This window comes from Erinaceus europaeus, chromosome 17 (assembly GCF_950295315.1).
Source record: "Erinaceus europaeus chromosome 17, mEriEur2.1, whole genome shotgun sequence".
NCBI classification, from domain to species: Eukaryota; Metazoa; Chordata; class Mammalia; order Eulipotyphla; family Erinaceidae; genus Erinaceus; species Erinaceus europaeus.
The window spans coordinates 4,104,913-4,125,113 of record NC_080178.1 but is presented as its reverse complement, the minus strand read 5'-3'; the positions used below and the strand labels follow the sequence as shown (position 1 = coordinate 4,125,113).

At 52.5% G+C, this 20,201-nt stretch overlaps 1 protein-coding gene across 1 annotated transcript in view; it reads left to right on the top strand.

The window, feature by feature from the left end:
- Positions 1-19,406, top strand: part of CAPN1 (calpain 1) — a 30,503-nt gene extending 11,097 nt beyond the window's left edge. The window contains exons 11-22 of the mRNA XM_007518593.3: positions 11,401-11,579; positions 13,197-13,208; positions 13,562-13,773; positions 13,869-13,908; positions 14,350-14,415; positions 14,493-14,550; positions 15,397-15,461; positions 16,460-16,528; positions 16,610-16,688; positions 17,041-17,157; positions 18,452-18,510; positions 18,761-19,406. Of these exons, the coding sequence (XP_007518655.2) occupies positions 11,401-11,579; positions 13,197-13,208; positions 13,562-13,773; positions 13,869-13,908; positions 14,350-14,415; positions 14,493-14,550; positions 15,397-15,461; positions 16,460-16,528; positions 16,610-16,688; positions 17,041-17,157; positions 18,452-18,510; positions 18,761-18,787 (983 nt within the window). The 3' untranslated portion in view covers positions 18,788-19,406. The remainder of the gene's footprint in view (positions 1-11,400; positions 11,580-13,196; positions 13,209-13,561; positions 13,774-13,868; positions 13,909-14,349; positions 14,416-14,492; positions 14,551-15,396; positions 15,462-16,459; positions 16,529-16,609; positions 16,689-17,040; positions 17,158-18,451; positions 18,511-18,760) is intronic.
- Positions 19,407-20,201: the final 795 nt, after the last annotated feature.

Below are 20,201 nucleotides of genomic sequence, written 5' to 3'. Positions count from 1 at the left end.
CCATATTTTATTTTATCTCTATATTTATATTTAAGTGTATCTTTATTTTTATTTTTTAAAATTTTTTTGTAGCTTTTAAATTTTATTCTTTTTTTAAATTTATTTATTTATTGAATTAAATGTTTTACATTCAACAGTAAATACAATAGTATGTACATGCATAACATTCCCCAGTTTCCCATTTAACAATATAACCCCCACTAGGTCCTCTGCCATCCTTCTTGGACCTGTAACCACCCAGCTCTTTATAGGAAAATATTTGATGGGTGTCGGTTGGGGTAGCACAGCAAGTTAAGTGCACCTGATGCAAAGCACTTGTGTAAGGATACTGGTTCAAGCCCCCGGCTCCCCACCTGAGGGGAGTCACTTCACAGGTGGTTGAAGCAGGTCTGCAGGTGTCTTTCTCTTTCACTCTCTGTCTTCCCCTCCTCTCTCTATTTCTCTCTGTCCTATCCAACAACAATGACATCAATAGCAACAACAATAATTACAACAAGGATAACAGAAGAGGGAAAAGAAGCAAAATTTAAAAAAAAAATAAAGAAAAATATTGATAAAGAGTGAGGAGGGGGCCAGGTGGTGGCGCACCTGGTTGAGCGCACATTTTACAGTGCGCAAGGACCCAGGTTGGATCCCCGTCCTCACCTGCAGGGAGAAAGCTTCATGAGTGGTGGAGCAGTGTTGCAGGTGTCTCTCTGTCTCTCTTCCTCTCTATTCCCCCCTTCCCCTTCGATTTCTTTTTTTTATATATAAATTAAGTTTATTTATTTATTTATTTATTTATTTATTTTCCTTTTTGTTGCCATTGTTGTTTAATATTGTTGTGGTTATTAATGTCGTTGTTGGATAGGACAGAGAGAAATGGAGAGAGGAAGGGAAGACAGAGAGGGGGAGAGAAAGACAGACACCTGCAGACCTGCTTCACCGCCTGTGAAGCGACTCCCCTGCAGGTGGGGAGCCGGGGGCTCGAACCGGGATCCTTACGCAGGTCCTGGCGATTTGCGCCACGTGCGCTTAACCCACTGCGCCACTGCCCGACTCCCTTCGATTTCTGGCTGTCTGTATCCAATAAATAAATAAAGATTAGAAAAAAAGAATCTTATAAAATAAAAGTGAGGAGGTGGGGAAGATAGAGAGGGAAAGACGCCTGCAGCACTGCCTCCCCACTCATGAAGCTTCCTCTCTGTAGGCGGGCTTGCCGCCAGGCCCTGGCACATTGTATATGCTCTCTACCAGGTGAGCCACCACTCGGCCTGAGGGAATCTTTTTTTTTTAAAAAAAAGAGTAGTGGTCTAGGAGGTGCAGTGGATAAAGCATCAGACTCTCAACCATGAGGTCCCTAGTTCAATCCCCAGAAGCCCATGTACCAGAGTGATATCTGGTTCTCTCTCTCTCTTTTAGTTCTTGCATGAATTAAAAATAAAATAAGGGAGTCGGGTGGTAGCGCAGCGGGTTAAGTGCATGTGGCGCAAAGCACAAGGACCCGCGCAAGGATCCTGGTTCAAGCCCCCGGCTCCCCACCTGCAGAGGAGTCGCTTCATAAGTGGTGAAGCAGGTTTGCAGGTGTCTCTCTTTCTCTCCTCCTCTCTGTCTTCCCCTCCTCTCTCCATTTGTCTCTGTCCTATCCAACAACGAGCGACATCATCAACAACAGTAATAACCATAACAAGGCTACAACAGCAAGGGCAACAAAAGGAAAAAAAAAAAACCAAAAACATGGCCTTCAGGAACAGTGGATTCATGGTGCAGGCACTGAGCCCCAGCAATAACCCTGGAGGCAAAAAATAAAATAAAATAAAATAAAATAAAATAAAATGACTGAAGAGATAATAGTGATCTTGGCAGACAGAATATATATGTCCATCACAATGAAGATGGTGAGGACAGGAAGATAGTGTTGTGGTCATGCAGAAAAGATTGCGTGCCTGTGGTCCCAAAGTTGCAGGTTCAGTTCCCAAGACCACCAAAAGCCAGAGATGAGCAGTGGTGTGATTAAAATTTAAGAGAGTGGAAAGCCACCTAAATGTTGTTAAAGGAACCATGAGCTGTCAAAGAATCCAGCCTGAAACCACCATGTTTCTTCAACAGATGTGTGAGTTGAGAGATAGCTGGGGCTGGGTGGTGACACGCCCTGCAGGCCACGCCCACTGCCACGCCCACTGAGCCGGGTTTAAGTCCTTGGACCCACCTGCAGGGAGAGAGACTTCAGGAAGTGCTGGGGTAGTGCTCCCTTCCCTCTCTTTCTCCCTCTTTATCTCTGTCTTACCACCCTCTATCAAAAATTAAAATTAGAACTATGGCCCTGAGAATCAAAGATAACCATGGTGGGAAAGGAAAGGGAAAAGGAAACAAAAAAAAATGCCACCTTCAAATGAAGAATGATTTACTTAATGTGGGAGAAAACCACAGCCCGATTAGTCACACAGTGCCAGGACCTCACCCCGGCCAAGCCTGCTGTACCCGCCGCCTACCAGTCCCTTGCGGTGACGGTCTGGTGTCTCTGGCTCGTGCCACTGCTGCTCCCGTTTCCAGCTCCCTCTGTCACTGCTCAGCTCAGTGGGCTCAGGGGGCTCCAACTTCACTTTTCTCCTCCGTGATTGCGCCCAGGTGCCCGGTGCTATTTCCTGAGGAGCCCGCCCTTTCCTCCCTGCCCACTGTGCACACTGTCATGATTGATGTTACTGTGCGCAAGGACCTGGGTTTGAGCCCTCGCCCCCCACCTGCATGGGGGAAGCTTCATGGCCAGTGAAGCAGGTCTGCAGGTCTCTCTCTTTCTCCCTCTCTACCTCTTCCTTCTTTCTCAATTACTCTCTGTCTCTATCCAAAATCAACTAATTAATTAATCCATAAGATACAAATAAACAAAAAAGGGGGCCGGGGTGGTGCATCTGGCTGAATGCATATATCACCATGTGTAAGGCTCTGAGTTCAAGTCCCTGGTCCCCATCTGTGGAGAGGCAGCCTCCCAAGTAATGAAGTAGGACTGCAGGTGTCTCTTTGTCTCTGTCTTATCAAATAAAATAAAACATAAAATAATAATATACGGGAGTCGGGCGGTAGTGCAGCGGGTTAAGTGCAGGTGGCGCAAAGTGCAAGGACAGGCAAGAATCCGGGTTCGAGCCCCCGGCTCCCCACCTGCAGGGGAGTCGCTTCACAGGCGGTGAAGCAGGTCTGCAGGTGTCTGTCTTTCTCTCCCCCTCTCTGTCTTCCCCTCCTCTCTCCATTTCTCTCTGTCCTATCTAACAACAATGACATCAATAACAACAATATTAACTATAAAAACAATAAAAAATAACAGGAATGAATAAATTAATTTAAAAATAATAATAAAATACGAGAAAGATCTGTTTATGTATTAATGAGAAGGAGGGTGAGGGAGAGAATTAGAGCCTTATTCCGACACCTGCAAGTTGGGAACTGTGCCCTGGCTGCCCCGTGTGGACTTTTATTTTGCTTTTGCCAGCAGGGTTATCACTTGGGCTCCAGGCTTGCACAATTCCACTGGACACTCTCTCTCTCTCTTTCTCTCTGTTTTTGTTTTATTGGATAGGACAGAGAGGCATTGAGAGCAGAGAAGACAGAGAGGGAGAAAAACACCTTCAGACCTGCTTCACCGCTTGTGAAGTGACTCCCCTGCAGGTGGGGAGCCAGGGACTCGAACCGGGATCCCTGTGCTTTGTATCATGTGCGCTTAACCTGGTGCATTACCTCACCCAACCCCCCAACCCCCCAACCCCCCAACCCCCCAACCCCCCCCCCCCGGGCGTTCTCTATACATTTTTTTCTCTGATCTGCTGAAACAATATTTTACATGTGTCGCTTTTTAATTTTGCTTCTCATTCCCAAGTCCATTTGCCTGTAATTCCCTTCTCGCGCCGGCTCTGTTGGTGTTGGTACTGGCACTTTCATTTCACTCTTGTAAATAGAATTGGTGAGTGTCTTCCGTCTTTTTTCTAGAAGGATTTGCATCAAAGGGAGTGGCTTCTGCCTTGACTGTTTGGAGGAACTGGTTGGTGCAGTTGCCAGTCAGCCCTACTCTTTGCTTCACCCGAGGATTAGCTGGGTGTTGGGTGATCCACATCCTTGATCACCGCTGGGCCTGTTTTGATGATTCGCATTTTCTAGGAGTTTAGGTTTTCAAAATTATTCGTGTGAAGTTATCCTGGGCATAGCCTGATCCCTCACCTGGAACAATCTTTCAGCCTGTTGCCTGTTGGCAGTGCTTCCTTTATTTTTCAGTGATCTCTTCAGTCTTGCTAGTATTTATTCCTCTTTACAAAGAAATGATCCCTTGTATAACAGCTGATGTCATCAGTCTTTTCTGTATTCATTTTATTTCATTTACTTAGGACAGAGACAGAGAAAATAAGTAGGGAGGGGGAGAGAGAGAGGGAGAAGAGAGAGACTTGCAGCACTGCTTCACCGCTGGTGAAGCTCCCCCCACTGTAAGTGGGGATTGGGGACTTGAACCCAGATCCTTGAATGTTGCAACACATGAGCTGAACCAGCTGTGCCACTGCCTGGCAGCTGTTTTTCTGTTCATTATCTCCTGCCACTTCTTGGAATTCAAGGAATTTTGCTTTTTCGCCACCAAAGTTATCATTGGGGGTTGGTGCCAGCACTAGGAAGCCACCGCTCTCCATGGCTTTTTTTTTCCTTTCTATTTTTATTTGGCAACACGGAGAGAAATTAAGAGGGGAGGAGGAGGTAGAGAGAAGGAAAGATAGACACCTGCTTTGCTAATCATGAAGCATCTCTCTGCAGCTGGGGAGTGGGGCTGTCTGGCAAGAGTCTCTTTGCCTAACCATTATGCTATCTACCCCCACCCAGTTGTGTTATTCTCGTGAGTGAGAGAGGAAAACAAACAAACAAACAAAAAAAACAGAGCAATTCTCAGGTCTGGCTTATGGTGGTGCTGGGGACTGAACCTGGGACCTCAGAACCTTGGACATGAACGTCTGTTGCATAACCCGCTGTGCTATGTCCCCGGCCCTGGATACGTGATATTACTGAAGTGATGTGATCTGTGGCCTTTTTGTGCTCGATTCTCTACTTTTGGTTTCTAGGTCCAAGTACACGTTTTTCTACTTCTATGAGAGAAGTTTTTTTTCCCCCCTTTTATTGCCCTTGTTTTATTGTTGTTTTTTTTTGTTGTTGTTGTAGTTATCATTGTTGTTGTTCTTGATGTCATTGTTGTTGGATAGAACAGAGAGAAATGGAGAGGGGAGGGGAAGACAGAGAGGGGGAGAGAAAGAGAGACACCTGCAGACCTGCTTCACCACCTGTTAAGGGACTCCCCTGCAGGTGGGGAGGCCACATGTGCTTAACCCACTGCGCTACCACCCGACTCCCAGACAGACACTTTCAACTTTTTAAAAAAGTATTTATTTATTTATTCCTTTTTGTTGCCCTTGTTGTTTTATTGCGGCAGTTATTATTGATGTCGTGCACTTAACCCGCTGTGCTACCCCCCGACTCCCTTTGCGTTTGATTTTCTAACCTTCAAGTCTATCGAATCTGCTTCCCTAGTAATAGCTTATTAATTTTACTCTAGTGAGAGAGAGACAGAGAGAGAGCCCAGAGCCCTGCTCAGCTCTAGCTGACGTTGGTGCTGGGGATCCAACTTGAGCCTCAGGCAGGACAGTCTTTTGCAGAACCACTGTGCTGTCTCCCCAGCTGTGAATTGATTTTTTACTCTGGTAACTTTCTTCTTTCAAAAAGGATTGTTTATTTATTTATTTTGAATTTCTTTATTAGGGGATTAATGGTTTACAGTCAACAGTAAAATACACTAGTTTTTTGTTTATTTAAAGAATTTATTTATTCATGAGAGAGATAGGAGGAGAGAGAGAGAGAAAGAACCAGACATCACTCTGGTACATGTGCTGTCAGGGATTGAACTCAGGACCTCATGGCTGAGAGTCCAATCCTTTATCCACTGCGCCACCTTCCAGATCACAAATACACTAGTTTGTACATGTGTAACATTTCTCAGTTTTCCACATAACAATTCAACCCCCACTAGGTCCTCCTCTGCCATCGTGTTCCAGGACCTGAGTATTTATTTATATTATTGAACCTGGGTCCTGGTTCACTGTAATGTGTGTGCTTAACCAGGTGTGCTACTGCCTGGCCCCCTAGTAACTTCCCAGTGGCTTGTTTGGGTGTTTGTTGTGTGTTTTGTTTGGTGGGTGGGGATCACTCACAAATGTGCTGCCTCTCCGCTTCCTCCCCAGTCCGATATCCTTCGTTTCTCCTTTGTCTGACTAATGGTTCTCGCTGCCACTTCCTGCCCAGTGCTGGGTGGCGATGGTTTGAGCAGAGATCTTGTTCCTGATCTCGGGGGGGAAAGTTTCACTCTGTCACCGTTGCGTGTGATGTCAACTGTGCATTTTCCACACACACCTTTTACCATGTTGAGGAAGTTCCTTCTGATTCCTAATCTTCTGACTGTTTATTTTTTATTTTTTATATTTATTTTCCCTTTTGTTGCCTTTGTTGTTTTTTATTGTTGTTGTAGTTATTTTTGTTGTTGGTATAGCTGTTGTTGTTGTTGGATAGGACAGAGAGAAATGGAGAGGGGAGGGGAAGACAGAGAGGGAGAGACACCTGCAGACCTGCTTCACCGCCTGCGAAGCGACTCCTCTGCAGGTGGGGAGCCAGGGGCTCGAACCCGGATCCTTAGGCCAGTCCCTGCAGTTTGCACCACATGCGCTTAACCCGCTGTGCTACCGCCTGATCTCCTGATTTTTTCTTTTTTTTTTAATTGTTGGGTTTTTCTCAGATACCTTTCTGCACCAATTCAGATGACTATGAGTTTTTTCCTTTTGTTCTATTAATTTAAGTTACACTGGTTTTCTTTTCTTTCTTTCCTTTTTTTTTTTTTTTTGTTTCTGCTTTTGATTTTCACCAAAGCCCTGCTCAGCTATGGTGTGTGGCGCTGAGAATTGGTCCTGGGGCCTCAGAGCCACGGGAATGAAAGTCTTTGCAGAATCACTGTGCTGCCTCCCTGGCTCGTCCTTTGGTTTTTATATGAAGAGAGGGAGGGGGGCTGGGCGGTGGGCTGGGCGGTGGGCTGGGCGGTGCCGCATCTGATTGAGCACACGCTTCACGAGTGGTGAAACAGTGCTCTCTCCCCCTCTTCCCTCTCTATTGCTGTCTCTATGCAAAATAAATAAATAAAAATATTTGTTAAATAGCGAGAGGGAGAAAGAAGATACAGAGAGGCAGGGAGGGGAGACACCAGAGCACACCTCCACCCTCCGGGGACTTCCCTTAGTGTTGTGGTACTCCCATGCGGTGCTGGGGCTCTAGCCCAGGGCCTGGTGAGCCATTTCTTGGGTGAGCCATTTCCCGACCCTGGTTGTCCTCTTATTGTCCAGTTGGATTTGGTTTGAGGCTGTTTGCCTTTCTACTCAGAGTTGATATTGGTCTGTAGTTTTCTTTCCTTGCGACGTGTTTCTCTGGCTTGGTTGCCACCAGCATAGTGCAGGCCTCGGATCGTTACTTTCTCTAGAAGAAGCAATGATGTGAGTAAAAAGTGCAGGGTGGTAACTGGAACGCTGTGTACTGTCTTACAGAAGATGCTAGATCAGGAGCCCCGTCGTTTACCTTACGAAAACAGACAAAGGGGGGCTGGGTGGCGGTGAACCCATGGGGCGCACATTACTCTGTGTGATGGGCCGGCTTCCTGCCCCGCCTCACTGCAGGGTGCGAGGAGCTCCATGAGCAGTGCGGCAGCGCCACAAGCGTCTCTCTTTTTAATCTGTCTCCCTCTTTCTCTGTCTCTCACCCTCAATGGAAGACTAAAGGGAGGGCAAGCGGTGGCACACCTGATTAAGTGCTCCTGTTAAAGTGCACGAGGACCCGGGTTCAAGGCCCTAGTCCCCACCTGCAGGGGAAAGCTCTATGAGTGGTGAAGCAGGGCTGCAGGTGTCTCTCCCTCTCTACCTTCCCCACCCCTCTCAATTTCCCTCTGTCTCTATCCAATAATAAATAAAGAAAAAAAGAAAGAAAAGAAAAAAAGGCTTGCAGGAGTGGTGGAGTTCATGGAGGCACTGAGCCTCCGCGACAACCTGAGTGGGAAAAGAAGTGGAGAAGGGTGCACTAGAGCCAAAGCAAGCAGACAGCGGGAAGCTACGGACATGAGTGGCCCGGGAGGTGGCGCAGTGGATAAAGTGTTGGACTCTCAGTCGTAAGGTCCTGAGTTCAATCCCCAGCAGCACATGTACCAGCACATGTCTGGTTCTTTCTTTCTGTCCTCCTATCTTTCTCATGGTTAAATAAATAAAATCTTAAAAAAAAAAAAAAGATTAAATATGAGTCAGGCAGGTGATGTTCAGTGGTAAAGCCCATCCTTGCATGTGAGACACCCTGGGATTGATCCCTGGCACCACGTGACAACAGCGAGGGCAGGAACAACTAGGCCACCATCAGTGGTGGAGCAGTGTCTCTCTTTTCTCTCTCTCTCTCTCTCTCTCTCTTCCACACATACACAATAACAAGTGAATTAAATGGAAACTCCTTCCGGTCCATTGAAGATAGCACTGCTCATTATCCTGCTTCCATCACTGCGGGTGGCTCAGGAATCTGTCTACTAAATCTGACACAGCTAGTTCACTTTACTTATTTATTTTTAAATATTTTATTTATTTAGTAATGAGAAAGATAGGAGGAGAGAGAGAGAGAGAGAGGGAAAACAAGCCAGACATCACTCTGGTCCATGTGCTGCCGGGGATGGAACTCAGGACCTCATTCTTGAGAGTCTAGTGCTTTATGCACTGCGCCACCTCCCGGATCACGCTAGTTTATTTTTTCATTTATTTCCCCTCCGGGACCAGGTGTTGGTGTACCCAGTAGAGCGCACACATCACCGTGCAAGGGCCCAGCTGCAAGCACTCAGCCCCCACCTGCAAGGGGAAAGGCCAGGAGTGGGGTGCAGTCTCTCATGCTCTGTCAAGCAGAAAGAAACAGAAAAAAAATGGTGACTGAGTGGTGGGTTTGAACAGGTAACGAGCCCCAGTGATGAGCCCAGAGCTGGCAGTGGGGGAGGCATTGACTCTCAAGCATGTGGTCCTGGGCTTGGTCTCCAGCGTCCCGTGGGTCAGAGTGATGCTCTGGCTCTCTCCCTCTTCTCTCCCTTCATATTTATTTATTTATTGATAGAGGGTGAGAGACAGGAAGTGAAAAAGAGGAGAGATATCTGTAGCCCTGCTTTACCCCTTGTGAAGCTTCCCCCCTACGGGTGGGGCCTGGAGGCTTGAACCCCGGTCCCTGTGCGTTGTAATGTGTGTGCTCAACCAGGTGCACCACTACCTGGTCCCAGCTTTTTTTTCTGTGGTCCCACCTCCCCTTCCTTTCGAAGTCATACCTACACCTATCACCGAGACTTGCCGAGCTGGAGCTCAGCTGGGGGGGGGGGGGGGGAAGCAGCTGGGAAGCTGTGGAAGCAAGCGCTGCTCGGATGAAATCATCCCAGGCTGTGAAGAAGCTGGAAGGTTGTCTGGTCTGAGCTGACCTCCCAGGGATGTCTACTGCTTGGCTAGCAAAAGACTTCCGTGCGTGAGTCTCTCAGGCCCCAGGTTCAATCCCCCATCTCACGCTAAGCGGGAGCTGAGCAAAGCCCCGATAAAAAGCTAGACGTCGAGCTTAGTCTGTCATGCACTTGGTGGTTTCGGGTAAGAGGGTTGTTGGTGCAGCTGCCTGGCCAGCCTGCCAGAAACGGGTGTCTGAGTCACCCTTGCAGCTGTGTAACCTCCAGCCCACTTTCTCTGGCCCTGAGGCTCAGCACAGCTGCCTTTAAATACCCAAGACCACTCCCCACTCCCTCAAGCTTGGCAGGAGCTCTCTCTCTCTTCCTCTTTAACTCCTGACCACTCACCCTGCTCCTGCCAGCTTCTGCCACTTCCCAGGATTCCTGGCTCCCTGGCCCCCAAGTCTCACAGCCACCTGGCTGACTGGCCCCTCAGATGTTTGAGTCTCTTACTTCTCCCTCTGCCTGACTCCTGCTGCTTCCCAGGGCTTCTTCAGATCTCAGCCAATGCAACCTCCTCCAAGAAACCTCCCCTGACTACCTCCAGCTCTCACTTGTGTGAGATTTAATATTGGTTTACAAAATTACAAGATAACGGGGACAATTGCACACTGTTCCCACCACCAGAGTTCTGTATCCCCTTTCCCTCCACTGGAAACTGCAGTGGTTCTCCCAAGGGCACAGACACAGATTGACCATTATTTCTTTTATTTTTTAATTTTTTTAAATATTTTATTTATTTATTTATTTTCCCTCTTGTTGCCCTTGTTTTATTATTGTTGTTATTGATGTCATTGTTGTTAGGACAGAGAGAGATGGAGAGAGGAGGGGAAGACAGAGGGGGGAGAGAAAGACAGACACCTGCAGACCTGCTTCACCGCCTGTGAAGCGACTTCCCTGCAGGTTGGGGAGCCTGGGGCTTGAACTGGGATCCTTACACTGGTCTTTGCGCTTTGCGCCACATGCGCTTAACCCGCTGCTCTACTGCCCAACTCCCTGACCATTATTTCTATAATGATCTGTCTGTCTGTCTGTCTATCTATCTATATTTTTGTTCATTTTTCTTTTTTTATTATTTTAAAAACTGTATCATATTTATTTATCTATTGGATAGCCAGAAATTGAGAGGGAAGAGGAGTTAGGGAGAGAGACAGAGAGACACCTGCAGCACTGCTTCACCACTCACAAAGCTTTCCCCCTGCAGGTGGGGACCAGGGGCTTGAACCCTGGTCCTTGTGCACTGTAACATGTGCGCTCAACCAGGTGCACCACTACCTGGCCCCAGGCTTTTTTCTGTGGTCCTGCCTCCTCTTGCTTTCTAAGTCATACCTACACCTATTACTATTTCCAATTGCTTCTCCTTTTTCTTCTTCTCTTTCTGGGTCCCCGTGGAGTTGGGAGTTCAGAACCCTCTGGTCATCTTCCCCCTATAATTTCTCCCCCTCTGGGAGTATGGGCCAAAATTCTTTTTGCGGAGCAGAAGGTGGGAGTTCTGGCTTCCGTAACTGCTTCTCTGCTGGACACGGGTGTTGGCAGGTGGATCCACACCTCCAGCCTGTTTCTGTCTTTCCCTGCTGGGGCAGGGCTCTGGGGAGAGGAGGTTCTGGGGCACACTGGTAAGGTCGTCTCTCTCACTCCTTAGCAAACTTCTGTTCGCAAACCCGACTTGTTCATGCTTCTGGAATGTGAGCCCAGGAGGGCTGGGCTGGGGTGCGTTCTGGGACCTCTGCCCTCTGCCACCGAACAGGAGGCCACTTACTCATAGTTGTCCAACGCATGCATGAATGAATGAGTGGATGGACAGATGGATGGAGGAAGGAAGGGATGCTGGGGGGACACCTCTCTGACCGCTCCCCCCCCACCCGCAGCTACTTTCTGGGTGAACCCCCAGTTCAAGATCCGGCTGGACGAAGTGGACGACCCCGACGACGACTACGGGGGCCACGAGTCGGGCTGCAGCTTCGTGCTGGCCCTCATGCAGAAGCACCGCCGCAGGGAGCGCCGCTTCGGCCGCGACATGGAGACCATCGGCTTCGCCGTCTACGAGGTGAGCGGCGCCCGCCCCGTCGGGACTGCGGCTGCTGGCACTGCACGCGTGTTCCGCCAGGGGGCGCCCGAGGGCGAGCCGCACCCTGGGGGTAGCCAGGGACGAAAGTCCACCCTGCGCAGATGTTTGTCCTGGAGAGGGGGCGGTTCCTGGGCTCTCTGCCTGGTTCCTGCTTCCCAGGGCTCCCTCTGCAAGTCTCTGCTCTGGCCACCTCCTCCAAGCAGCCTCCCCTGACCCCCTCCCACTCACTTATTCTCTGGCTTGGTTCTTTCAATGAACCCGACCTGCTCATGGAAAGTGAACTCAGGGATGGGTAAATAGCATATTGGTCATGCAAAAAAGCCTTCCATGCCTGAGGCACCAAAGGTCTCAGGTTCAATCCCAGGCTTTACCATAAACAAGAGCTGAGCAGTGCTCTGGTTTTAATAATAATAATAATAATAATAATAATAATAATAATAATAATAATAATAATATAATAGAATGTGAGCTCAGGAGGGTCAAAGATGAGGCAAGACTTCAAGATCTCCCTGGTGGGGGTGCCCAGAGCCTCGGCACAGAGTCCCCAGCAGGACACCAGTGTGAACTTTGCTGTCCCTGGACTTTGAAAGGATTGGGGGTTGGGGGGCTCTGGCTCAGGGCAGTCCCAAATGAGGACGTCCTGACTTCTCATCCTAGTCCTGTCATTTTCATCTTTTTTATTTATTTGAAAGAGAGAGAGGGAGAGATAGTAACAGAGCCTTGCTCAGGCACATGTAATACCAGGATTTGGAATGAGGCCTTTGAGAACCCAACACTCTACCCACTGTGCCACCTCCCAGGCCACCCCCATTCTCATCGTAAGAACTAGCGACTGGGGGCCAGGTGGTGGCCTACCCAGTTGAGTTCTCACGTTACTGTGCACAAGAACCTGGGTTCAAGTCCTCACTCCCCACTTTGGGGAGGGGGGGAAGTTTCCTGGGCGGTGAAGCAGGACTGCAGGTGTTTTCTGTTTCTCAATTTCTCCTTGTCCTATAAATAAGTATATATATATATATATATATATATATATAGAGAGAGAGAGAGAGAGAGAGAGAGAGAGAGAGGGAGAGAGAGATAGAAGAAAGAAACAGGGAGTCGGGCGGTCATGCAGTGGGTTAAGCGCAGGTGGCACAAAGCACAAGGACCAACGTAAAGATCCCGGTTCGAGCCCCTGGCTCCCCACCTGCAGGGGAGTCGCTTCACAGGCGGTGAAGCAGGTCTGCAGGTGTCTGTCTTTCTCTCCCCCTCTCTGTCTTCCCCTCCTCTCTCCATTTCTCTCTGTCCTATCCAACAACGATGACAACAATAATAACTACAGGTGTCAGGTTCAGTCCCCAGCACCATCATAAACCAGAGCAGTGCTGTGGTATAAATAAATAAAATGAAAATATTTATTTACTTAGAAAAAGAATTCAAAGCCTGGGAAGTGCTCAAAGTTCAAGGTCTGAGTTCCATCCTCAGCATCTCAAGTGCCAGAGTGATGTTCTGCTTCTCTCTCACATAAATAAATAAACAAACAAACAAATAAGTAAGTAAGTAGGCAGGGGCCTTGCCCAGCACACCCCACCCTCACTCTCCCGTCTGTCTCTCTTCCAGGTCCCTCCGGAGGTAGGTGTGGTGCTGACTCACCTGGGTGCACCTGCTGCCATGCTGGGCCGTCGCCTGGTGCTGCCCTCTCAGTGGGCACAGCTGCTCCCCCAGAGGCTGGATGTGAGCCCCAGGCCTGCAGAGCCCCGGCCGAGCTGACCACAGGCAGGCTGGGGCTCTGGGCTCCGGGCGCTGGTCAGGGCCAGGGCGGTGGGGCTGTCCCGTCCCCTTAACAAGTCGCTGAGGCCCTTGCTGCAAGAGTCTGAAGTTGGCACCTCGTTTAGGGGTGTCCCATGGCCCCTGGGCGTGGGCTGGATGCGGGGGGGGGGATGCCCTGAGTCCCTGGCCTCGTGGGTAGCCTGTGCCCCCCGCAGCTGGTGGGCCGGCCGGCCGTGCACCTCAAGAGGGACTTCTTCCTGGCCAACTCGTCGCGGGCGCGCTCGGAGCAGTTCATCAACCTGCGGGAGGTCAGCACCCGCTTCCGCCTGCCGCCCGGGGAGTATGTGGTGGTGCCCTCCACCTTCGAGCCCAACAAGGAGGGCGACTTCGTGCTGCGCTTCTTCTCGGAGAAGAGAGCGGGCACCGAGTGAGTGGGGGCCGCCCGTGTGCCCGCCGCCCCCAGGCCCCCCTTCAGCCTCACAGGGCCCCCCACTCACCAGCCCTTCTCCCCCTACCCTGCAGGGAGCTAGATGACCAGGTCCAGGCCAACCTCCCGGACGAGGTGGGTGCCCACCCCGGGCAACAGGGGACCCGGGTGTTCTGCTGCTGGCTGGCGGCGCCCCCTGCTGGCAGGAGCCGTAATCCCACCTCTGCCCCGTGACCAAGTGACCCAGGGTGACAGCTCTGTCCCTGAGCTCCCCGGCTCTGCCTGCTCTGTGCTGAGCTCTTTATCTGGGTCACCCCCCCGTTTCCTGCACAGTGCCTCTGGCAAGTGGGGGGCTGTCACCAGCCGCCTCTGCTCTCCAGGGGAACTTGAGTTCAGAGAGGTCCAGGAGCCTGCCCAAGGTTGCATAGCTGGGCCGCCCATGTCCCTCCCGGCAGGAGAAGGGGCGGGGTGGGGGGCACAGGGGACAGTTGAAGTTCCCATTTTGCAGAAGAGAAGGATGAGGCTCTCGGGGGCGGGCACATGGCTCACGGCCGGGCCTCTGTCCTCCTTGTCCAGCGCGTGCTCTCAGAGGAAGAGATTGATGAGAACTTCAAGACGCTCTTCAGACAGCTGGCTGGGGCGGTAGGTGGGGTGTGGTGGGGCGGGGGCTCTGGGGGCCACTCTTCCCCAGACAGGGTACCATTGCCCCCTCTGTTCAGGACATGGAGATCAGTGTCCGGGAGCTGCGAACCATCCTCAACCGGATCATCAGCAAACGTGAGCAAACCCCACACCCTGAGCGCCACACCCCCACCCTGAGCACCCCAACCCCAGATGTAAGCCCTCCCCAGCACCTCAGACCTGTGCCCCACCCTGGCCCTGAGGGTCCCTACCCAGAGCGTCCCCCAGCAGCATGTGCTCATCCCAATTTCCTCCAAACTCCAGAGCCCAGGCTTCTGCCCACATATGGCGCTGAGCCCTCTGCTTGGCCTTCCTGCGGTGGCGGGGGGGGGGGGGGGGGTGCAGGGGTATGGTTGACTCTCCATTGCCCTCCTGAGCCGACTCACCCCTGATTTCCTCCCAGACGCCCCACATGTCTTGCTAATCGCCATTTTCCCCAGCCCCCACCCCCTTCCCCCCTCCTCTGACAGCATGTTCCCCCTGCCACCAGCCCCCACTCTGTCTAACAGTGGTGCTGGCATAACTGTTTCCACACTGCTTTGATTGCTGGACGCTTGTTTTGGGGGTGGTGGGGCTTGAACCCAGGGCTTCACACAAGTGAAGCGTATCCCTTGTCACTGAGGGTTGGGAGACTTGGAATTATTTCTCTGAGGCTGAAAGCAAACCCAGGGGCCAGGCAGTGGCGTACCTGAGTGAGCGCTCATTTTATAATGCTTAAGGACCCGGGTTCAAGCCGCTGATCCCCACCTGCAGGGCGAGAGCTCTGTAAGCGGTGAAGTGGTGCTGCTGGTGTCTCTCTGTCTCCCCTTCCTGTCCCAGCACATCCTGCTGGGCTTTCCAAAGCCCCCAGAGTCAGGACAACCCCCCACTTCCCAGCCCCCCGGGGACCCCTGGGCAGGGGTGAGGAGCTGTCCGGGGTGCTGAGAGTGGCATCTCTCGCAGACAAAGACCTGCGCACCAACGGCTTCAGCCTGGAGTCCTGTCGCAGCATGGTCAACCTCATGGATGTATCCTTCCACCTGGGGTGCAGCCTGGGGGTACAGGCAGTGGGGTGCAGGGCCAGAGACACAAGGCTGGGGGTACAGAGCTGGAGTGCAGGCCCAGGTGACCTCTCCCAGGACAGTGCAGAGCAGGCACCCCCCTAACTTCAGACGCTTTCCTGGGCCTCTTCCTGTGGGTGGGGAAACTAGGACACTGGCCCTGCGCCGAGCTTGGGGTGGAGCAAGGCCTGGGGCCCCGGTGACTCCACACCCGCTACCCTTCACCCCTCTCTGCACTGTCTGCCCCTCCCTGTGGCTCCCTCCACCCTAAGCCTTCCTGAGGCTCCAGTTTCCTGCTGCTATTTATTTATTTATTTAAATTCTCATGTTTATTTATTTACCCTTTTGTTGCCCTTGTTGTTTTTTATCATTGTTGTAGTAGTTGTTGTTGTTGATGTCCTTGTTAGGACAGTGTGAAATGGAGAGAGGAGGGGAAGACAGAGAGGGGGAGAGAAAGATAGACACCTGCAGACCTGCTTTACCGCTTGTGAAGTGACTCCCCTGCGGGTGGGGAGCCAGGGGCTCAAACCGGGATCTTTATGCCGGTCTTTGCACTTAGCACCACCTGTGCTTAGCCCACTGTGCTACCACCCGACTCCCTTATTCATTTATTTTTAAAGAGATAGAGAGGGAAAGAGACAGAGACAGCTGCAGCCCTGCTTCACCACTCTTGAAGCTTTCCCCCCTGCAGGTGGGGAACAGGGGCTTGAACCGGGGTCCTTGTGCACTGTAATGTGAGCACTTAACCAGGTGCACCACTGCCTGCCCCCTCCTGCTGTTTTTTTTTTATTACTGAGCCCAGGGCCTGCATACTTTTGAGAGAGATCCAGGAGAGAGGGCGAGACACCAGGACCCTGCCCCCCGCCCACAGAGCTCTCCTAGCTGTGCCCACGGCGACCCCTTGTGGTTCTGAGTGCAGGGCAGGCTGTCTCTCAGGCCCTGCTGCCTCCTTAACCGAGGCTCAGCGTGACGGCAACGGGAAGCTCGGCCTGGTGGAATTCAACATCCTGTGGAACCGCATCCGGAACTACCTGGTGCGTGCTCCCCTCCCCTCGCACCCCTGCCTCCCTCCATGGTCCCTCACCCCGCCTCACCCTCTGTCCCCCTCCCCCCAGGCCATCTTCCGGCAGCTTGACCTGGACAAGTCGGGCAGCATGAGCGCCTACGAGATGCGGATGGCCATAGAGTCTGCAGGTGACCCGCAGGGCTGACGCCGCCGCGTGCCTGGCCTCCGGCCTCTGGTTACTGAGCTGAGCAATCTGCCCTCCTCTGCCAGGGACCAGATCAGAGAGGGAAAAACAGTGGCTTCAGGCCACATAGCCACGGTGGAGCGGAGCCTCTGGGGAGGGAGGGCCTCCAAGGAGAGGGGCAGGACTCTGCTGCAAGTGGGTGGGGGACCAGGGCCCTCAGATCCAGTGCTGGTCCTGGTCCTCTGTGTCCCAGAAGGTCCTTGTGCCCCTGCCTGGCCCCCACCTGCCCTAGCCCCCCCCCCCCCCTCCATGTGCCTCCCTGTCCCTGGCCTCAGCTGCCTCCCCCAACCTCCCAGGCTTCAAGCTCAACAAGAAGTTGTACGAGCTGATCATCACCCGCTACTCGGAGCCCGACCTGGCCGTGGACTTCGACAACTTCGTGTGCTGCCTGGTGCGGCTGGAGACCATGTTCCGTGAGTGCCCCGTCCCCACCCCCACACTGCTGGAGCCACTCGCAGGCAGGCTGGGGGATGGGGGCAGCAGATGGGCTTGGCCCTGGGAAGACTGGGGGAGGGGGTGGGCAGAGACAGGACTCGGGGTCTGCTGGGCAGCAGGGTGCCGGGCTAGCGTGAGGGTGTTTCTTCCCGGGCACGTGCTCTCTGGGTTGGAGAGAACTCGACCGGAGCCAACCTGGGCTGCTGCTTACTCAGCGACTCGGGAGAGAGACCAGGAACTCGTGGCGGAGTGGGAACACCATGTGTCTTTATTGATCAGAGACAACTGCTTTTATCTATTTTGAACCGGAAGTAGCAAGTTGGAAAAGGAAATGGCTAGGAAAGGGGGTGGAGAGAGGAAAAGAGCAGGCTAGGTAGAAAGCCTCCGTAGCAATGGTTGCTAGGGGTTTAACTGGTGGGATTAATTTTTTTAAATTTATTTCTTTATTGAGGAATTAATGTTTTATATTCAACAGTAAATACAATAGTTTGTACATGCATAGCATTCCCCAGTTTCCCATTTAACAATACAACCCCCACTATGTCATTGATCATCCTTCATGGACCTGTATTCTCCCCACCCACCCACCCACCCACCCCAGAGTCTTTTACTTTGGTGCAATACGCCAATTCCAGTTCAGGTTCTACTTGTGTTTTCGTTTCTGATCTTGTTTTTCAACTTCGGCCTGAGAGTGAGATCATCCCATATTCATCCTTCTGTTTCTGACTTATTTTACTCAACATGATTTTTTCAAGGTCCATCCAAGATCAGCTGAAAACGGTGAAGTCACTATTTTTTATAGCTGAGTAGTATTCCATTGTGTATATAGACCACAACTTGCTCAGCCACTCATCTGTTGTTGGACACCTGGGTTGCTTCCAGGTTTTGGCTATTACCAATTGTGCTGCCAAGAACATATGTGTACACAGATCTTTTTGGATGGGTGTGTTGGGTTCCTTAGGATCTATCCCCAGGAGAGGAATTGCAGGGTCATAGGGTAGGTCCATTTCTAGCCTTCTGAGAGTTCTCCAGACTGTTCTCCACAGAGGTTGGACCAATTGACATTCCTGGTGGGATTGATTAATACCCTGCAGGCAGGGCGGGTCTCAGGCAAAACAATGATTATGTAAATAGGCCATAGTATTGGCAATAGAGGATGGAGGAGGGGACAGCAGGAGAGCTGCTTGGGGCTGGGTGGGTGAGTGAGCTTGGGGTGCTGTGGAGTGAGGGTGTCCACCTCAGCCCCTCTTCCTTCTTTTCCTGGGCCATTAGGGTTCTTCAAAGCTCTGGACACAGACCTGGATGGGGTGGTGACCTTCGACCTGTTTAAGGTAGGTGCGCCCCTTGGGGGCCTGCAGGTGCAGGGTGGGCATTGGGGTATCTGGGAAGGGAGGCACAGGAAGCTGCAGTCTGGTCTCCCAGGGCAGGAGGGAGAAGGCCCCCCAGCACCCCGAGAGGACCCTCTCTGTCCTGCTCTGGAGTCCTGAACAAGGCAGCAGCTGAGCTGAGGGATGGGCAGGGCTGGGAGTTGGACTTGGGAAGCCTGTCCCCCATCCGCCACTGACACTCTCTCTCCACCAGTGGTTACAGCTGACCATGTTTGCATGAGGAGGGCCCGGTCCCTGGCTGCTCTCCCCCATTCCTGTCTGCCCAGCCTTCCTGCCAGCCCCCCCACCAGCTGCAAGTGCCTTCCCAGGAGTGGGGGCAACCGAGCCCCCCCACGCTCTCCCTGCATCTCCCAGTTACGCCATACCACAGCTCTGGGAGGAGCTGCGTGGCCCCTCTCCATGGGCTCCAACGGACTCCCCCAGCCTTCCATGGAGGGGCAGCTTCTGCTTGTCAACCTTAGGATGGGGGGGTATCCCCACTGTCCCCCGGCCTCACTCCAGGGCTGCGTCCCCACCGGTCTCACCGCAGACCTTAAACAGAACCACTAGCTCTGCCCGTCTTCACCCTTCAGTCCTGACTGCAGAGCCCCACCCAGCTGGACCCCCTGGGGGGCTCAGAGCACCCTTTCCGGCCCCCACACCCCACCCTCCGTGCCCCACGCAGGGGGCAGGTCCTCCCCTCCCCTGCACCTCCTTTTGTATGTCAGTCATTTTAATGGGGACTCTTCGGGCGGGAACTGGCATTCCCAGGATGGGGGAGCCAGAGGCACCTGAACATGGTGGGGGGGTCTCGTGTTCCCATGGCGAGGAACCACAAACAATAAAGAGGTGCCCCCGCATCAGCCTCTGGAGTGTCTCTGTGCACACTTGCTCATTGGTGCAGGGAGACCATGGGTCACTCCCCAAAGCTGCAGGGCCCCCCATCTCCTGCATCATCCTGGAGACGTGCGCCCCTGCTGGAGGGCAGGGATTTGGGAGGCCGGAGTCCAGGGACCCAGCTGCAGAGTCAGGGCCTCACTCTGAGTCCCATGTACCCCTCGGACCCTGCACACAGCTACAACTCGCCTGCCCCCCACATCCCTTCCGCCCCACCCCTCCCCACCACCACAGCCCCAGGCCTGACCTCTATCTGCCCTATGCCCTCAGGCCAGTGTGGCTCTGGCTGAAACCTGAACCCTACTTAGCACAAAACCGGCCCCCCAGGAAGCTCCCCAGAGCACAGAGGCTCCTTCAGGCCCCGGGGTGGGAGGGTGTCCCCTGTGACCCAGACACCTGCAGTTTATGTAACGGCTCCTGGCTCCTACCCCCTACCCACCTTTACTAGAGACCAGAATGGTGAAGGGGCTTCAGGAGGGGCTGCAGTGGTGGGGAAGTCCAGACGAGGGCAGTATGAGCCAGATGGGGGCCCTCCTCGCTGGAGACCACCCAGAGCCTGCATTAGGAAGCCCCTGGGTCCAGCCTGACTTGGGGTCTTCATCAGGGGAGTGATGGGGACCCAGCTACAGAGTCACTCTGAGTCCCAAGCACGTCACTTCCTGGAGCTGGCTATGTGGCCAGGAGGAGCACGCCAAAGACCCCACTGTTGGCCAGGAGGTACCCCACGCGCCTGGGTGATCCCCTGTCCCTGCAGACCC